This window comes from Ochotona curzoniae, unplaced genomic scaffold, assembly GCF_017591425.1.
Source record: "Ochotona curzoniae isolate NIBS_2020 unplaced genomic scaffold, NIBS_Ocur_1.0 scaffold_4812, whole genome shotgun sequence".
NCBI classification, from domain to species: domain Eukaryota; kingdom Metazoa; phylum Chordata; class Mammalia; order Lagomorpha; family Ochotonidae; genus Ochotona; species Ochotona curzoniae.
In genome coordinates, this window is record NW_024467124.1 from 3,613,450 (window position 1) to 3,631,240 (window position 17,791).

General features: G+C 44.2%; 1 protein-coding gene across 1 annotated transcript in view; it reads left to right on the forward strand.

The window, feature by feature from the left end:
* Window positions 1–17,791, forward strand: part of EPB41L3 (erythrocyte membrane protein band 4.1 like 3) — a 141,586-nt gene that overhangs the window by 112,593 nt on the left and 11,202 nt on the right. The window contains exons 12-16 of the mRNA XM_040970602.1: window positions 792–1,015; window positions 5,231–5,791; window positions 10,152–10,205; window positions 12,391–12,426; window positions 13,126–13,317. Of these exons, the coding sequence (XP_040826536.1) occupies window positions 792–1,015; window positions 5,231–5,791; window positions 10,152–10,205; window positions 12,391–12,426; window positions 13,126–13,317 (1,067 nt within the window). The remainder of the gene's footprint in view (window positions 1–791; window positions 1,016–5,230; window positions 5,792–10,151; window positions 10,206–12,390; window positions 12,427–13,125; window positions 13,318–17,791) is intronic.

Here is a 17,791-nt window from a genome sequence, read left to right on the forward strand (position 1 = left end):
TCTCTCTAAGACATTTTAGCTGAGGTGAAAGGCTGCATCTTAGATCTCTTATGTATGCATGCTGTGCATTTGCATGAATTTCATTTAGCAACATTTGTCTTGTTTGCCTAAAATATTAGGGTTGAAAGTATGCATATGCATATCGTGTTAGTCTGTTTAAAATGCACTAGAAACCAAGCCACTTCCTGTGCTTCATTCGAACTGAACTGCCATCTGAATTTTATCATCTTTGCCGAAGATGGTTAATTTTCATGAGTATTCTTGAGATTTTCATAGAATAGGAATGATGCACCATTTAACATTAGTAAGCATGATCATAAAACCAGGTCAGTGCTTCGTGGTGAGGGTCCCTGCCAAAGCTCTGTCCAAAGCCAAGCGCTTTAGTGCCATCATCGACTGCAAATTCTGTTCGTGTGGAACTTGTCATCCAGTGCCTGCTGTCTGTCCCCAGCCAGTGACGCTCAGCAGCTCAGCTTCCTTCCACTCACCCACCCTCGCCTGCCTCCTCACCAGAGAGCCTGACAATGGATGAAAGTTATTTATTCCAGGCCTCCCGGACTTGAAGATGTAATGCATTCTGACACCCTGGTCCAGGTGATCCAGAGCAGGTGCTGCACGGTAGTGCTCAGACGAAGGTCCCTGCGGCACAGGTTTATGTGTTCAGGGCCCAGCAGGTGCTGTGTGGTGGTATGTGTTGCCTGCCTCTCTCAGCGGTGGGACAGTGGTGGTGCTCACCCATCTTCTGACTTAACTGCTTCAGATTTTGTTTCTCCGGTTGTATTTGCTTTTAGCATCAGTGAATGAAAACCATGAAATATACATGAAGGATTCTATGTCTGCTGCAGAGGTTGGTACTGGCCAGTACGCCACAACAAAGGGCATCTCTCAGACCAACTTGATCACCACTGTGACTCCAGAGAAAAAGGCTGAGGAGGAGCGCGATGAGGAAGACGACAGACGGAGGAAGGCTGAAGAAGCCTCGCCTGCTGCCGCGGCGGTCCGGCCCGAGGGAAAGGTATAGCCCCCAGGATGCCTCCTAGAGCTCGCTGCAGCTTTGAAGGGCTTCTCAGAACTCTGGGGATGAAGGTCAGAAATGCGTTGCTATGTAGACTAGCTCATACTTCAGCACGCGTCAGATGCTTTTGTCCATTTAAATAATATTCCCATTTCTACATTTTTTTTTCTCTGAAAGTTTAACTTTGGAAAACTTTAAGAACTGACACGGTGTGTAAGACTTTCAACAACTGCCCTGTTTGAATATCTTAAAATATTGTCAGGCTCACATGTCAGAACTGTTACAAAAGGCATTTGTTGTTGTTTCTGGCCCCGTTCTCCTACCCAAGCACAGTTGTCTTTCTAGAAACACTGATCACATGGCCTTGCTTTGCATTGCAAGTACACTGAGCAGTCACAGCCTTTGTGTTAACACACTAGCTCCTGTCTTAGTTGCTTGACTGTAGTCAGCAGAGTAGTGGGCAGAAGGCAAAAGGTGTTTAGGCCATTACATTTTGTGACATTTCACCCCAGATTAAATTCAAACTGGTTTTTATTATAATGGCAGAAAGAGAGCAGAGAGGGTGTTAGAGGGAGAAAGCTCTTCCATCTGCTGGTTCACTCCCCAAGTGCCTGCAACTGCCGCAGGAGCCAGAGGCACGTCGGGGTCTCCTGTGTAAGTGGGGGGACTGAGGTGCCCTGCAGCAGGAAGCTGAATCTGAAGGTGAGGAACTGGAAACTGAACAGGCCCTCCAGTGGGGGCTATCACGGTGCCCCAAAGTGGCACGGCCTGCTGTGTCACAATGTCCGCCTGCAACATTAAAAAAATAATAATAAAATAATTCCATAATAATAAAAGCCTTCCTGCTGATCCAGCACTATAAAGCAACTGTTTTTTTAAAAAAAATGATTAAAAATGATTCAAAGTCAAAAAATTTTTAAAAATGAAAATCACCACCCCTTTGTTAGGCAAATACATCGCCATAACAGCTGAATGGATCAACTCCTAGAATGTACAAGGTACGGAGAAGCAGCAGCAGGGTCAGATGGCTTGTATAACCCACAGGTTAACTGAGTTCCTTTAGGTTACCAGTGTTGTATGACAACTCTCCAAATATAGATGTAAATGATAGTGGATCTCTTCTGAGGACTCCAAAGAAAAATGTTCCCATTGACAGGAATTCAGAAGTGAAATCTTAGTGCAGGTGTTGTGCACAGAAGGCTCAGCTGTCACTTGGGACAGCTGCCTCCCGTGGTGGAGTGCCAGTTCAAGTCAGGCTCTTCTGCTTCTGGTCCAGCTTCTGTTAAGATGCCCTGGGAGGCAACAGATGATGACTCCAGCATTGGAGTCCCTGACCCCATGGGTCCGAGCTTTGCCTGGCCCACCCACAGCTAGCATAGCTACTTGTGGACTGAACTATCAGATTGGTCTCTCTCTCTCTCTGTCTCCTTTTTCCTCACCTCTAACCTCTCCTCCATTCTTTCTTGTCCAGATGTTTAAATAGCTACAAAGAAATTAAACATAACAGCATCTTAATGGGTAGATCAGAAAGGAACAATTTCTGTAGCCATGTCAGAATATTCTAACTGAACCAATCTGTCATCTTTTGCCAGGCAGGGGGGATTAAGGACATTTATTTGGCTAACACAAAATTAGTACAAGATGAGATATGATGGCAGGGATAGTTGAGGTGTACTGATGAAGTGTACAGAAAAACTTCATGGACCGTGAACGTTAAGGGGTGGGTTTCAGGTGTATCAGTTAAGATACTGTTTGGGACCCTGTGTCTTCTAGTGGAGTGCCTGGGTTCAGGTCCTGGATCAGCTCCTCATCCCAGCTTCCTGCTGATACACACGCCAGGAGACAGCAGGTGATGGGCACTCGAGTCCTTGACAGCCATGTTGGAGATGCAGAATCAGTTCCTGGCTCCAGGCTGGCTCATTCCTGACCATTAGGGACAGTTGGGGAATAAGTCAACAGATAGGAGCACCCCCTCTGTCACCTCTGCCTTTCTAATAAAATAATTTTAACAGTCTATGTTGACGCAAAAAGAGTTCGAAATCCATGCACAATTTTTCTTCATGCTCGTTTCCACAAACGTTCCATAGTACACTCATATTCCCCCATTGTAAAGCTGTCTGCCAAAACCTTTTTTAATAGGATGCATGAAGAATTATGCCATAATTTTATTCCTCTCTGTCTTCAAACAAGAAACATGGTGGGTGCTTAAGTCTTAACCAAAGGAGAATAATGTTAGTGGACAGAGTTCTTCAAAGACCTCCCCTGGATTGCTGGAAGAGGCACTCCCCCACGGATGCCTAGGCATGGGGTGGCCTCTGCTTCCAGAGAACAGCTGTCGTCTTACCGGAGGTGGCTTGTAACTTCTGTGTCATTTCTAGTTGGATGGCATCTGTACAGCCTCCTGTTTAAAATGCACCATTTTATGTTGAACGTGTATGTTTGGGAAAAGACTTGTGATCAAAAGAGACACTTCTAATGCTAATATATTCATGATATAATTTTATTTGTTTATTTGCTTTCCCTCCATTACTGTACTTACCACTTTTCTCCAAGTCAGGATTAGATAATCACCCCCAAAGCAGCCTGAATAATTTTTATGCTGTGAAGTCTTTAGATTGAACAAATACACACACAGAAACACACAGACAAGCATTTAAAAATTATTTGTTTATTTGAAAAAAAAAGAGTGTGAGAGAGTGGAGAGACAGAGAGAAAAAAATGCAGTCTACTCATTCACTTGCTGAATGGTTGCAACAGCCAGAACTGGGCCAGGCTGAAGCCAGAACTCCATCCAGCAGGTCTCCAACATAGACAGTAAGCCTAACGACTTGAGCCATCATCTGCTGCTTCCCAGGAGTGTTAGCAGGGACCTTGATCTAAAGCGGAGCAACTGTGACTTGAAGTACTTACAGTGCGAGCGGCAGCTTAACCTGCCCAACACCAGCCCTAGAATGTAGCATTTATCTTCAAGTCCCAGGTGCCCTGGCCTTGTATCCTCCGAGACTTGGGCAGTTCTCAGATCTTTCCGGGTCCTGCTTGTGGTGAGCTTGCTTCCCTTCTTCCCCCTGTTGCCCAACATCCCTTCTGCCACCTGCAGAGGAAATTGGCTGTGCTCACTGAGGTATCCTGCACACAGAATGAATGGTAACTGGATCTCCTTGCCCCGTAAAGACTTTGAGCTCAGCAGAGCCTCACTGTTGTGGGAACAGCCGCTTTGGCCATTGTATTAAGGATTCGATCAAAGGTATACATACGCCCTTCTGAAAAATCAGAAGGCTGGGAAATTTTATCTTTCTATTATTTATGAGGCCACAAATAATAGAAAGTAAACACAAACCATGTTACAAGAAAACCCATTCTTTTAGCTGGTTAGTTTGTTGAAACCACTGATTTGTATAAAGGTTCCACTAGCCTCCCAGAGAAGGAAAACAAAACAGAAAGGTTTTCACAGGATCCTCCATTCTTTGTGGAGAGTCAGAGTTTCTGAAATGCGCATTGTTGAGTGTCCAGGTAAAGACTTCCTGTCACATAGGAGTGGGGCCAGAAACGTCCTGATTTCGGAAACCCACCTGCCTTGAATATGATTAACTAAATGAAAAGAAAGTAGTGCTAGAGATTTTAAAGAATAAGAATCAAAATTTGGATTGAACTTTTTAATCCAACTCAACTGTGACTTAGATAAGGAGAAAGTTATTGAAAGTCTTGATGTTAACCCATTAAGTTCCTGGTTTTCCATTCTGCAAGTATTTCTACAACATGCTGATTTCAGCATTGCCATATGGTATATTTCTTGCTCAGTTTAACTCTCTGTGTCATATACCGGATGATGGGACATAACTAAGTTATCAGAGAGTTGCATTTGCTTTCAAAAATCCAAAAACTTTCTCGAGTCTGTCTAAAATGAAACTTTTTTGGTTATGTAAAACTTGTAGATTTTGGGACTCTCTCTCTCCCCCCACCAAATACCTTCTGTTCTGACTCTTAAAAGTAAAACTCCAGCCTGTATGTCGTGTTCCCATGGAAGAAATGAGGCCATTCATGATGAGATTGGCATGCAGCTTAAATATCTGGAAATTGATGAGCAACCCTAATGTTAAAATTCTTGTATTACAACTTATATTGACTCCCATAAGAAAATTAACTAATTGCAGTTTTCTTTTTGTCCTTTTGCACCTCTGTTTGCTGCTTCCTGTCTCTCTCTCTCCTTCACATCAGTCCCCTGGGCTTGGCACTCACTCATGTCCCCTGTCACCACCATCAGCCGGTCACATCCTTGCCTCCCCCACCGAGCTGCGCCAGAGGTGTAAGGAAAAGGAACACGCACTGCCAGGCTACGAGTCACCCAAAGCCCAACACATGTGTGGGGAGCCTACCTTGGACCCTAATGGCCCAGGGAAGGCCTACGTGGGGGATCAAGATGCAGCCTTTAGCTGCAGACAGCAAACTGGCAAAGGGACCACGCTGTTTTCCTTCTCCTTGCAGCTCCCCGAATCATTCCCCTCCCTCCTCGATGACGATGGCTACCTCTCTTTCCCCAACCTTTCTGAAACCAACCTCCTGCCCCAGAGCTTGCAGCATTACCTTCCCATCCGCTCCCCATCCCTGCTGCCCTGTTTCCTCTTCATCTTCTTCTTCCTGGTTTCCGCCTCCTTCTCAGTGCCATATGCCCTCACCCTCTCCTTCCCTCTGGCTCTGTGCCTCTGCTACCTGGAGCCCAAGGCAGCCTCCTTGAGCGCCTCCCTAGACAATGACCCGAGTGACAGTTCAGAGGAAGAGGTGTGTACCTCGGCATAGAACACACTTCCCCTACGTGTTCCGTGCTTCAGTCTGAAACAGTGGTAGCCGGCTGCTGCGATACTGGTCCTACTTTCAGAGCCTCATTTATTGTCTGTGCCAATATGTTGAGGTTATTTTGTGTGTGTGTTGGGGAGTCCAACCGGGCCCCAGGGTTAGGCACAACACCATGTGGCCGTAGTAGTCTGAGCAAAGCCCAGAATCAGTCTTGTGATCCTCTGAGTTCATGTGGGGTTGAAGGACTCATTTGGAAGTCAATTTTAAATAACACATTAGAGTTGTAAAAACTATAAGGACTACTTTGTAGGTCCTATGCAGTTAGCCCACGGTAAAGCAACTCACACATGAGACAGCTGAGTAACTTGGAACTTTATTGATAGACAAGGAGAGATGGAAGGGAGCACCCCAGGACTGTGTCATCATTGTCTTAGTAGCAGCATCTTCTCCTCCAGGCTAGTTCAGAAGCACCAGACTGCACCTGTCACTCCTGGCCTGCAGCGTATACACTGGATCAGAATGAGTGTCCCATGGGTTTGGAAACACTTGCCTGACATCATTCATTGGCAGAACTGCATGCAGTGAGCAGGGTTCAGACCCAATCAAGACAGGTCCTAATCGAGGCTGGATCTGCGTCAGTGGTAGCTCTGGTGTGCCTAGGTTGGATGCAGCCCCTTCATTCAGCTCCACCATATGCTAAGCACTGCCCTCATTTTGAAAGACAGCATGGTGCAATCAGGAAAGCTGGCAGGCCTGTATGGCTCCCAGCCAGGCATACACTTAATGAAAGAACCGAAGTTCCCAGCCTCTATCCATGCTAGATGGCTCACCACCTGTCGGTCTTTCAGCACTCATCCCAGCTATTGGGCAAGCTGACCTTGGAGCCAGTAGTTTGTCCTCTTCGTTGTTCTCTTTGCCCTCCACATCCCACTCCCTGAACAGCCCAGCAGTTTTCCCTTCCTCCACTCTCAGAGAAAATAATAGAGGCTGCTTCCAGCAGGTGCGTCTGCTTGTCCTTAGCTGCCTTGCACCTCCCCGAGGGTCTCTTCAGCCTTCCTGTTCCCACAGAAACAAGGGCTTCTGTGGCATGAGACGAGCCAAATATTTCTAGCATTTACACTAAGAAGAATTGCAGCAGCACTACAAAAGAAAAGGAAATCTATTCAGTTCTGTGCTCAATAGAAAGGCATCGTTTGAGCTGTACCTATAGGCGTACAGACTGGTGAGGGTCTCTATGTTTTTATATTTAGTGGTATTGTGGCCATTTCTTTGCAGTAGACAGGGGAAAGAGTGAATGGTGTGACAGAAGTTTTAAACAAAAGTCTGAACTTTTCAACTTGTTGTCACATAAGGCCCTTTTTCCGTGTCAGGTTATATATGATTGTTAGCTTCAAGTGATCACACACACACCACACCACTAGGAAGTATTTTAAGAACTAAATCCTAGGCTTTAGTACTACCAGCTTCCCACACAGGCAATGCTACTAGCTAATGTACGAGAACACCCTCCAGTGAATATTAGCATTATTCACCAAGATTCCTTATAGTATCAGCCAATTTCCAGGCTATAGGTAAACTTCTCCTTTAGCAGTAGAGTGAGTCATCGGGCTAGCTGGAAGCAGAGAGGATCGCTCTGTTAAGCTTTTCTAAATTCTCATTTATCTGTTTGAACGTTTCTGTAGTCAACCACACAGATCTTGTGCCTAATCCAGGGTATACATCTCGTTGTAATCAGTGCATGAGAGTTAATGTTCAACTTGGGCATGTCTGCATTACATTGGCAAAACAAATCACAGCACTCCCTGTTGCCGGCACGCGAGTGCCAGGGCGCTGCCCCCTGCCCCCTGTTGAAGTGGGGGATCAGCTGTCCTCCATCCCGTCCAGGTCCAGTGAGCCGCCCTGCAGCTCTCCCCCGCTGGCAGATTTTGTGTCTGGCCGTCTGTTCAGTGTCCATGCTCCACCCCAGGTGTTAAAGAGCTGTGCATTCCAGTTTGGCCTAAGCGAGAGAATTATCTAGGTCATTCAGTTCATTTGGGGGGCTTTGCTTTCGGCGGGGGGGAACCCTATTTGCTTACATGGCCTGTTATATCCGCTAGGCACTTTGGCAGCTAGGCTGGCGGGGTTCTTAGAGTCCAGCTGTGTCACTTTGATTTGGCAGGTCACTGATGGCTGTTATTCTATTTCAGTATTTTGTCACTGCCTAACGTTTTCCACGTGTTGCAGAGGCATGATCAGTTTCCGCCATTCTCCAGGAGAAACCCCTGCAGATATGGGCTTACTGATTTCAAACTGTAAAGTTGTTAGGCAGCCATGTTTTTTTCTTTTGTGCTTTCAGAAGGGGTAGATTATCAGATCATGTACTGGGATGGACTCATAAGATGAGCTTGACTCACCAGCATATAATTCCGTGTGAATTTCAGAGTAGTTTTGGGATAACAACACACACACACACACACACAAAATGGAGACAAATTCAAATCTGGAGGGAAAGAAAGAAAATGAGTTGATATCTGACTTGTCGTACCTGTGTAGTTTGGTGGAGGCACTGCTGGTTACATAAACAACGCTTGTTATCAAAGCTGAACGCCTCTACGCAGCCTTTATTCCTCCATTGCTTGCCTCTTGGTCATGCATTATGCTTCTCTCTAAGAGCTAAATGGGAGGTGAAGATACAGCTAAGCCATTCCATTTTCTCCACCTAGATGAGATAGTCGTAATAATCATGTACAATTATTATCGACATCTCATAATACTATATTAGCATTGATGTTTTTGTGCTGCAATACTATCTTAAATCAGTACTGGATACTTAGCTCTCCCTGCTGGGCACCAGGATAAAACTTGTAACATCTGTGACATAGCTGGAGCTCTGTCTTGCCCCATTTTCCAAGAAGAAAACGGGGATGAAAATACGGCCCATGTTCAACGTGTCAGCAGTTTCAGCAGCAGAGTGGGGAGCGCCTGTCAGGCTCACGTGGGACAGCACTCCAGTGTTCAGTTGCTAGCAGGTGTTACTCATGTCCATTTGAAAGCCAGAAGGAAAACGATGGAAAGGGAAATCTTTTCCAAAAAAAAAGTTTATAAAACTTTTGACACAAGTGATTAACCAAAACAAACTATTTGGTCTGGAAAGTCTAAAATCTCTGAGTTAATTGAGCACTGAGTGACCTGTTCCCTTGTCAATTCAGTAAGGCTGGGCTCACACCACGGCCACGATCACGATCTTGCAAAACAAACAAACAAACAAACCCACAGCCACCCTTCCCCAGTTGTCAACCGGGTGGCCAGCTCATGACACTGGGCTGAGAGCACACAATCCTCACCAGCCTCCTGAAATTATTTCACAGGTGGATTCCCAGATAGGCCCCAGTCTCAGCAGAGTCTTGCTTAGGACTGCCTAATCTTCACAGAGGCAGAAGCGTCTAGATGAAGTCTCAGTGGCCTTACTCAAAAGAAAAGAGTTTTTATTTTAAATCTGGAATCTCCGTGAGACAGACTATACAAGCCTCTCCTGAAATTGCCATTAGATTCTCTCCTGAAAACCTAGACTCACTCAAATGCTGTGCTTTGTTTTATTTGTTTCCAAGTAGATGTCTCTTTATTTTTAAATTTTGTTATTTTACTTCATTTCAATGGTTCTTTTGGAACACAATGTTTAAATATGTACTTTGATATACTTCTTTGTGTTAGAGGGTGGGGCAAAAGAAACAACAGATGGTCTTTAAAAGTATATCTGTTAGCAATGCTACTATGAGTTCCAAAAAACAAAAAACATATGCCTGGGAGTCCCTGGCATGTGCTTTTTTATGACCGATAGGTAATGCAGACAGCCTGATGGTCATCGGTGGATGTAAATTCTCCAGATGGTATAAATGAGGGGCTGAAAGTGCAGTGACTGTTACAGTAGCTTTGATGTAAATTTCCAATGAACTTTGAAATGTGACATTTTACTAGCATAAAAAGTACATCAATTTTATTTGCACTGAACAGTTTTAGAAGAGCTGTAATGGGGTCTTAGTGACCAGAGTCGGGGTGGGAGGGTATGACAAATCGGTTTTGCTGAGACCTAGGAGCAGGCCGGTCCGTGTGGCCCCCTGTGGTCCCTGCATTCCTGCAGGTGGCACGTGCCTCGGGTCTTCCTCGGAGTGGGCTCCGTCAGGGACACCCAGCTCTGCTCTTCTTTCGCTTTGGCTTGCCCCTGCATTCCTGTGGGAAGGTAGAGTGCTGGCAGGTCCCCGAGAAGGAAGGTGAGCACTGTCACTTGCACCCTACCCTATGTGACCAGATTGGTTTATTTTCTATCCCTGCCTTCTTCCTGGAATCTGGTCACTGCTGTGCTCATCAGACGGACAGCGAGCGGACAGACACGGCCGCTGATGGGGAGACCACGGCCACTGAGGTTGGTACCCCGAGTGAGGGTAGCGGCGGGGTGGTGCTGCTTGGGGTGGGGAGATGCACCCTAACCAGAACATGGGGTTCAGTGTGCCTTTCTGTGCTGGTCCAGGGGTTCCAAGCCCACAGCTTTACCCATAGGGTCAGGCTTCTGAGGCTGAAGGACTCTGGGGTCTTTGTTTCTGCTACATTTCCGGGCATCATGGAATCACAGATTGAGAGCCATTTTCTTAAACTGATAATAATTTTTACAAAATAGCATTACTCAAATGAGAGGCTATTTCGTTTGATAGTTCAGATGAGTGGGAAAAAAGATCACCACGAATTTAATTAGCTTATTGACTGGGTACAGATATACAAATATTTTAAAGCCCTGAGTGATTAGTTAATACTGGTTGAAAGAATGCTTCTCTTAACTCATTTTTGGTAGCCTTTAGCTGTAGGCAGGGCCACTAATAAGAAATGAATCCTCTAAGGAAGTGAAAATGAGCAAGTTTCAATTAGCACTTTATTGAAGAGAAACATTATCATATCATTCTCCTTTACGATATGTGAAGTGTGTGTGTGTGTGTGTGTGTGTGTGTGTGTGGCACTCAGGCTATGTGGCATAGCTCTCCTACAAACAGGTAGTTAAAATTTCTGTAGAAATGGTATTTATCCGTAGAGATGAAAGTCAAGATGTTTATTTCTCAAAGTGTCAGCAGAATTTAGTTCTTCCTTTGTGATATTATTCATTTTTGGTTCTGTGTTATTTTCCATATCATCCAGTCACAACCATATTTTCTGCTTTGGCATTGGAGGAGGGCTAACAGTGCTGTTAAGTGGTGTTGGTGTATCACTTAGCTGTAACTTGGCATCTTCAGAACAGCACCTGATTCAGTTTCTCCCTACGGAAATGCCTGTGCTCTGCACTCAGTGCTTCCAAATCATAGCTGTGTGAAGTTATCCAAGTTGTCACAGTTACCCAACTTGTTTTAAACAATATATAAACGTCCCACGTATAAATTTGTTCTATACCAAATAGAACAAAAACTGCAAATAGATTTTGTAGTAAGTACAAGTTAATACATTCAGTCATTGTCATTGGAATCCTTAATGTGTGTTATAAATTTGAAGTATTTTAGTAATACTTACAGTTTGCTATGAACATTTAAAGCATGCATGCAACAGCGTGCAGCATCAGGAGCTTGTGAAGCTTGAAAGCAAGAGGACCTGTGAGCCCTGTAGACTCCCTTTGGACTGAGCCTGCCACACCATGCCTAAGCTTCCTGTGTGCTCTAAAGTGTTGAAACATTTGGCCTTCCTCTGAGGCAGCCAGCCTATGAGTGGCACACCTTGTGGTATGCAGCATAGGCAGTGTTAGTCCCACTGACAGTTAAGAAAACGCACCCAGAAGGAGTGAATGCGGTAGGCCTCTTGCCCAGGTGCCAGCCATCCACCTGTACTTTCACTCAGGGCCTGCTATTGGCTCACAGAAGTATAAAGCTCAACATGTTCTTATTTTCTTGCCCTACTTACCTGGTTACCCACAATAAGAAAAGCAGTCTGATTATTAGAGAGTTCCTTGAGATCAGAAAACTAAGGGTAATGAAATGACTTTGGGATCAATACTTATTTTTCAAAAATTCTAAAAATTATCCTGTTATCTTAAGAAACATGATGGCAAGGGGTTAGATTCAAGAAAAATCCACATTCCAGGAGATTTTAAAATAGAGAAGCCTCTATATTTCCATTCATTGAGCCTCAGTTTTCTGGTCGGCAAACAGGATCCTCAGAGTGGATCTTGCGGGATCCTGAGGCTGGCTCCTTCCACGGAAGAGCTCCTGTTATTGTGTGGTCCTTGCCACTGTCAGCAACTATGATTCTGATCTGGCTCCTGGACTTGCAGAACTGTTTTTAAAATTCATCCCAAACCACTTGACAAGCCCTCACTGTCGCCATCCCAGGCACATGAGTCTGTCCCCGCACAACAGCAAAGACCCCAGGACAAGGAGTGTTTTGCTTGTGTCTTCCACAGCTTCCTTATTAGTGTGTGAGAATGCGTGCTTTGTGTGTAAGAATTTGCATCTTGAATCCTGCCTAGGGATGTCATTGCTTTGCCCACATTCAGCAAGTTTCTGTAGGCCATATTCCGTCTTGGAGTAAATCGCATGGTAAGACTTTTATTTCCCACTCTTTCTTGACGCTGGCAGTCGGACCAGGAGGAAGATGCCGAGCTCAAGGCACAGGTAGAAAACTTAAACACCAAAGCAAACCCCAGTGTGTAAGAGCCATTGTCTGTGCCCAGTGTTCAGATCTCGCAGCATGCCCCGTCGCTGTTACCATGCTGTCGGTGCATAGGATGGCGTTTGCTCCCTGGACTACTGAGTCCCTTACCTTTCCCTTTCTTCTCCACTTTTTTCAGAATAGTCTGATTAAGCGAATAAAGGGTGAAAATGTGTATGTCAAACATAGTAATCTTATGTTAGAGGTTGGTATTGGTATATACCAGTGCATGTCTGTGTGGTGTTTTCTTTTTAGTGGCATACCTGTGGCCTTGTACCATGATGCATGAATTGTGTGTTCACCTGTTCGTATGGGGATGACTTCTAAGCTTTCTGATTTCTTATTTTCTCCTAGATATAGATCCCTTCTCCTGTGTGTGTTTTTATTTTCATTCTCTCTGCCTACATGTGAATTGTGTTCTTAACAGTTTATCTTTTAAAATATTTTTGATTGTTATGCTTGTATGAACTAAATTTTTTTTTTTACTCTTGCTCCCTTCCGTGGAAATATCACATTTTCACCAGAGTGTTTGTGGTGCTGTCTTGAGCCCTGATCCAAATTCTGTTTTATTTTGACTACTAATGAGATTTAAAAGATCATAAAAGAGAGTTGAAAGCAACTGTGAAGCACTGACTGTTGAATTCTTTATATCCTAAACATAGGAGTTAGATAAAACTCAAGATGAGCTGATGAAACATCAAACGAACATCAGTGAGCTGAAAAGAACCTTCCTAGAAACCTCGACAGACACTGCCGTAACCAATGAGTGGGAAAAGAGACTTTCTACCTCGCCCGTGCGACTGGCCGCCAGGCAAGAGGACGCGCCCATGATCGAGCCACTTGTGCCCGAAGAGGTCAGTGTCCAGGCTTGGGGTGGAAATTGTCTTCTGTTCCCTAGCATGGCTGCTCTGCCGGGTCTGGGGGCAGGGGATGGGAGCTGGCGAGCGAAGGAGACAATGTCACCGCTTCTGTGTGTGCAGCCTGCGTTGGGGTGCCCCGTGCTCCCCAAGAAGGCTGCCCAGTGAAATGAGCAGGTGACTGAGTAGCAAGCAGTGGCGAGTGACAGTGCTTGCAGTGACCGGGGAGCCATGGGGACCCCAGCGAGTCCCACATATCAGGCAGCTTTGACCACGACGGGGAGGAACTGGGCTACCACCTTATTAACAAGTTAACCCTTGTTCGGTATACACTCCTGCTGCTGCGTTGGAAACAGGTCCTGCGTGTGTGTTTGTTTGTTTTTGTCGGTTGCAAAGTGAAGCCTGTTGAGACTGTCTGCTGTTTGAATGGTGATCTGTCATTTCACAGCCTTTCAGGACGCACTGACTCTGAGCTGCTACGCCAGGCCTCGATGGGAGTGATGAAAGTTTTGTCTGATTTTTATGTAACTGGCAATGTGAATAGATTTACATAGAGTTGTATTTGGTTTTCTGAAGGGGTGGGGAGCAGGGAACAGGATTTAAAGTAATACTCTGTCATCTAGGAAAACTTCTTAAATGCACAGCTAGAGAAGGGTGAGAACCCTGCAGGAATGACTTGAAAGCGCCCAATATCTACCCAGTCCCCCAACAAATGACCAGTGCTAAGCTGTCTCCTAAGAGGCATCATCTGGCTTTCTTACTCTTTCAAAAGAAGCCGTTTTTTGAAACAGCTTTTTACTAGCCTGATATTGATTAATCTCCTTATCAAACACTCCCTATGTTATGAGCCATTTGTTGAGGAAGTGAAAGCTGAATAACAAACCAAATCTCAGGCCTTTAAGTGAGAAAAATCCTTGAAGTTACAGTCTGCATACAATGCCCGAGTCATTACTGAGAAAATGAGAACCAAATCACACACATTATTGAGCATTTTGTAAGCCTCCTTTGAAACTTGTTTATCAAGAGTGACCAAGCTATCTTGTGTTTGTATGTGCATGACAGTTCCCCAGGTAAGGAGAGGGTAGTGATGTATCTAGTGGAATGACTTTGAAAAGGGTCTTTTTGTAAGTGGAATAAATGGAGTGAGCCCTTATCAAGGTATCCCTATACCATGTAACTAGTTTGACAGTTTCAAATTTAAATTGCTTGTCTCTCTAAGGACCAAAGTTTGACATTTGGATTAAGTATAATAGTCTTCGTATTAATAAGAATGCCGTTTATCAACTGTACTTTCATAACTATTTTTGTAGTTGGTCAAATTTGTCATAACCTTATTTTTGTTTTCTCTTTTGGAAAGAGCATACCAACTCCAAGGATGTCAGATACCAGACTAAATTACAAAGTCGCAGAATAAATAGCCACCCAAAACAAAAACACATGCGGAGAAGCCAAACCTCTCTTCCCATGCATTTAAGAAAGTGATAGATGATGACCACTTTGAATGAAATTTTGGAGATGTTGGACCAGGGGGCTTTAAAAGTCTGGACCATCAGAGTAGTCATTAAATCCTAACTCTTAGGAAATGACATCTGAGGAATCCCAAAGAAGTGATACATAAATTACTCTGAATTTTCCCTTGATGCTCATGTATTTTTCCAGAAAAACTGGAGAAGGCCAAAGAAGGAACTTTTCCCTGTTTTTGCCATGTCTAGAGGACAGAGGGAGTTGGTCGTGTGTAGACGAGCAATCACGTTTTGGTTATGCAGACTGGCAAGACCCACTGCTGGCTTAGTGAGTGCTCTCGGCTCTGCTCAGCAGTCACTCAGCACCTCAGACCTGCATTGCCTCTGCACACAGAGGAGATGAACTTCAAGAAGTTCAAAGAGAATGGAGTTAAACAGCAATGTACATTTTCCGTGAGTTTCTTGAAGATCTCATAGACAAAGCATATTGATTTTTAAATACATAACCAGGAATTTAAGAAGTGTTTTTCAAAGCGAATTACTAATTTGACAGCACTCTACTTAATTTATATGGCCTACTTTAAATTACATTGTAATAAACAAGCTTAGAATGAAAAAAAATGCTTTTTTAAAAATTGATATCCCAGGTAAAGTAGTAACACTTATGTCAGAATCAGGAAGAAACTTGGATTCAGCGGCCCCAGTCCTACAGCCCAAAGCTCGGTTGCTTTTATTTTGTTCCTCACTAACGTTGTGCAAAAATGATATTTTTGCAGGGAAAAAACAATCTAATGACCTTTAATTTTTAATGTGAACATCTGTTTGAATTCTAGGTAACTGTTCTATAGTATATGACCACTTTATGAATAGTTAGAAGAAAATTTTAGTTAGAAACACATAAATGATCTAATAATGATGATTATATGCTGAGACTGTTGTGTGTTTGCTATGTGAAATGGGAATCTGATTGCCAGTGGTTGAAAGTTTCCAACATTTAATAGCAGCAAACAACAAGGATGTCTTAAAGCAACAGACAGTATGAAATCATCATGAAGTCAGGGGAAGACATGTAAAGCATTGCCCAGCAGGACCGGGAAGGGTTGGTGCATGGTGTGTGCAAGTTCCGGGTGAGTGCTCTGCTCTCACTCATCCACCGAGGGGAGGGAGCCAAGCTAGCGATGTGTTCTTTAGTGAGTCCTTGAACACCGAAAGGTCCTAAATCACAATCCAAACCCAACACCCATTAGCACCTGTGCAGCAGCCTTGTCCTTTTCAGCTCAATAGTGGAGTTATTACTAGACAGTAATGCCATGAGCTAGAGGCTTACCACAGTTCATGTTCATTTACCCGTGGATTCCCTGAAAAGTAAGTTGCCACTTGTGTTTGTAGAAACCCTTCATCTCTCTTGAGTAAATGACTCCTCGGTGAATTTTGTGTATCGGAATAAGGCATGCTTTCCTCAACACGATGTAGGGGTGAATGTTTAAGCCATTGTCATAGTAGTGCTCATTTTCTGTTCTGGAAGATCTCAGAGGGTCTGTGCTTTGCAAATAAAGGAGATCTATCTAGCTGCTGGTTCGTGCAGCTGAACGTCCCGACTGAGACATCCTCATCTCTTTGGATGCTGGTGAGGGCATCCTGGGCTCTGTCACATCACGGTGGGTGGCAGCCTAGCAGGGGAGCTGGTGAGCAGGAGCCGTCAGATGGCAGGTCAGGAGGCAGGCTGCCTCTTTTTCTGTAACAAACACTCTTAGGAAAGAAACACACTCATTTCCAGAAACTGGCATTAATGCCAGTGATCCAAGACCTGATGGCCTTCCACTACAGCCTACTTCTTTGAGGTTCCACTGCTTTTTGATATTACCACATTGGGATCCCTGGTTCCAGCATATGAACATATAAAGGACCAGACCCAAACTATAGCAGGAACTAAAGGAAGCAGCTGGGATATACTTCATACTATATTCTAAGCTCCAGGAAGGTACATTTTTAGATGCTTTCAGCTCTTCACTTCTGTGTTAGGAGATCGAACCATATCTGGGATACCATCACTTGTACACATCTCTCCCCTACATTGCCTGTCTATCGTTACACACAGTTCTGAATGTAGTCAGTATTGGCATTTCCAACTTTAAGACATAGACATTTTACAGTTATTTGATTTCAGACACCAGGATATGCTGGAAAACCACTTTTCCACTGCTGGGTTTTCTTAAGCTTTTTTTTTTTTATCTGAAGAATAATATTTATCTGATTGTAATTGCAGTTCTAGTAGAATTAGTCTGTAAAATGCCTATGATTTTGACCTTTCCTGCCTGTTTCTCATTTCCATTTGAAAAAGAGACTATGATTGAAAGTTTTAAAAAAATAAAAGAATCTACCTTTAGTGGTTTCACATGGTACATTTTATCTTTCCCAATACTCCCCTTCAAAATGCATCAGGAGAGCAGTTTTTTTCCCCTTCTGCAAAGGGCTTGTCTTGTTAGAAAGAATCACATGAGATTGGTACCAACGAACACTGTCCCTAGGCCCTGCAGGACAATAGCCCAGATGTTCCATTACAACCTCTGGCAGGCAGGTAATTACATGTAGAGCTGGTAGATTGGTAGACAATCAGAAACTTTAAATAGTTGGTATAATATTATTTCGTATACAACAAGAAAATTTTTAAGAGAATGCCATGATTGTTTTGTTGATCAGTCTTCCAAACAAAACTTTCTGTGCCTACTGTCTTGGAATTACATGCTGTACAGAGGTAGAACTGGTAGCTGCTCTGTGGCCATCTGGAGGGTGCCTACTTAATACTAAAGAAAGCAATGAAAGTAGCTTTGCAGTCCAAGTCAGGGATGAATGCGGTGGCCTGGTGAGTTAAGCTGCTGCTGGGATCCGGTCCTGCCTGTGTGTCTGGTCCAGCTCCTTGCTGATGCGCCTTGGGAGGTGGCAGATGACAGGCCAAGTGTTTGGGTTTCTGCTCCCCACATGGATGACCCATATGGAGCTCCTGGCAG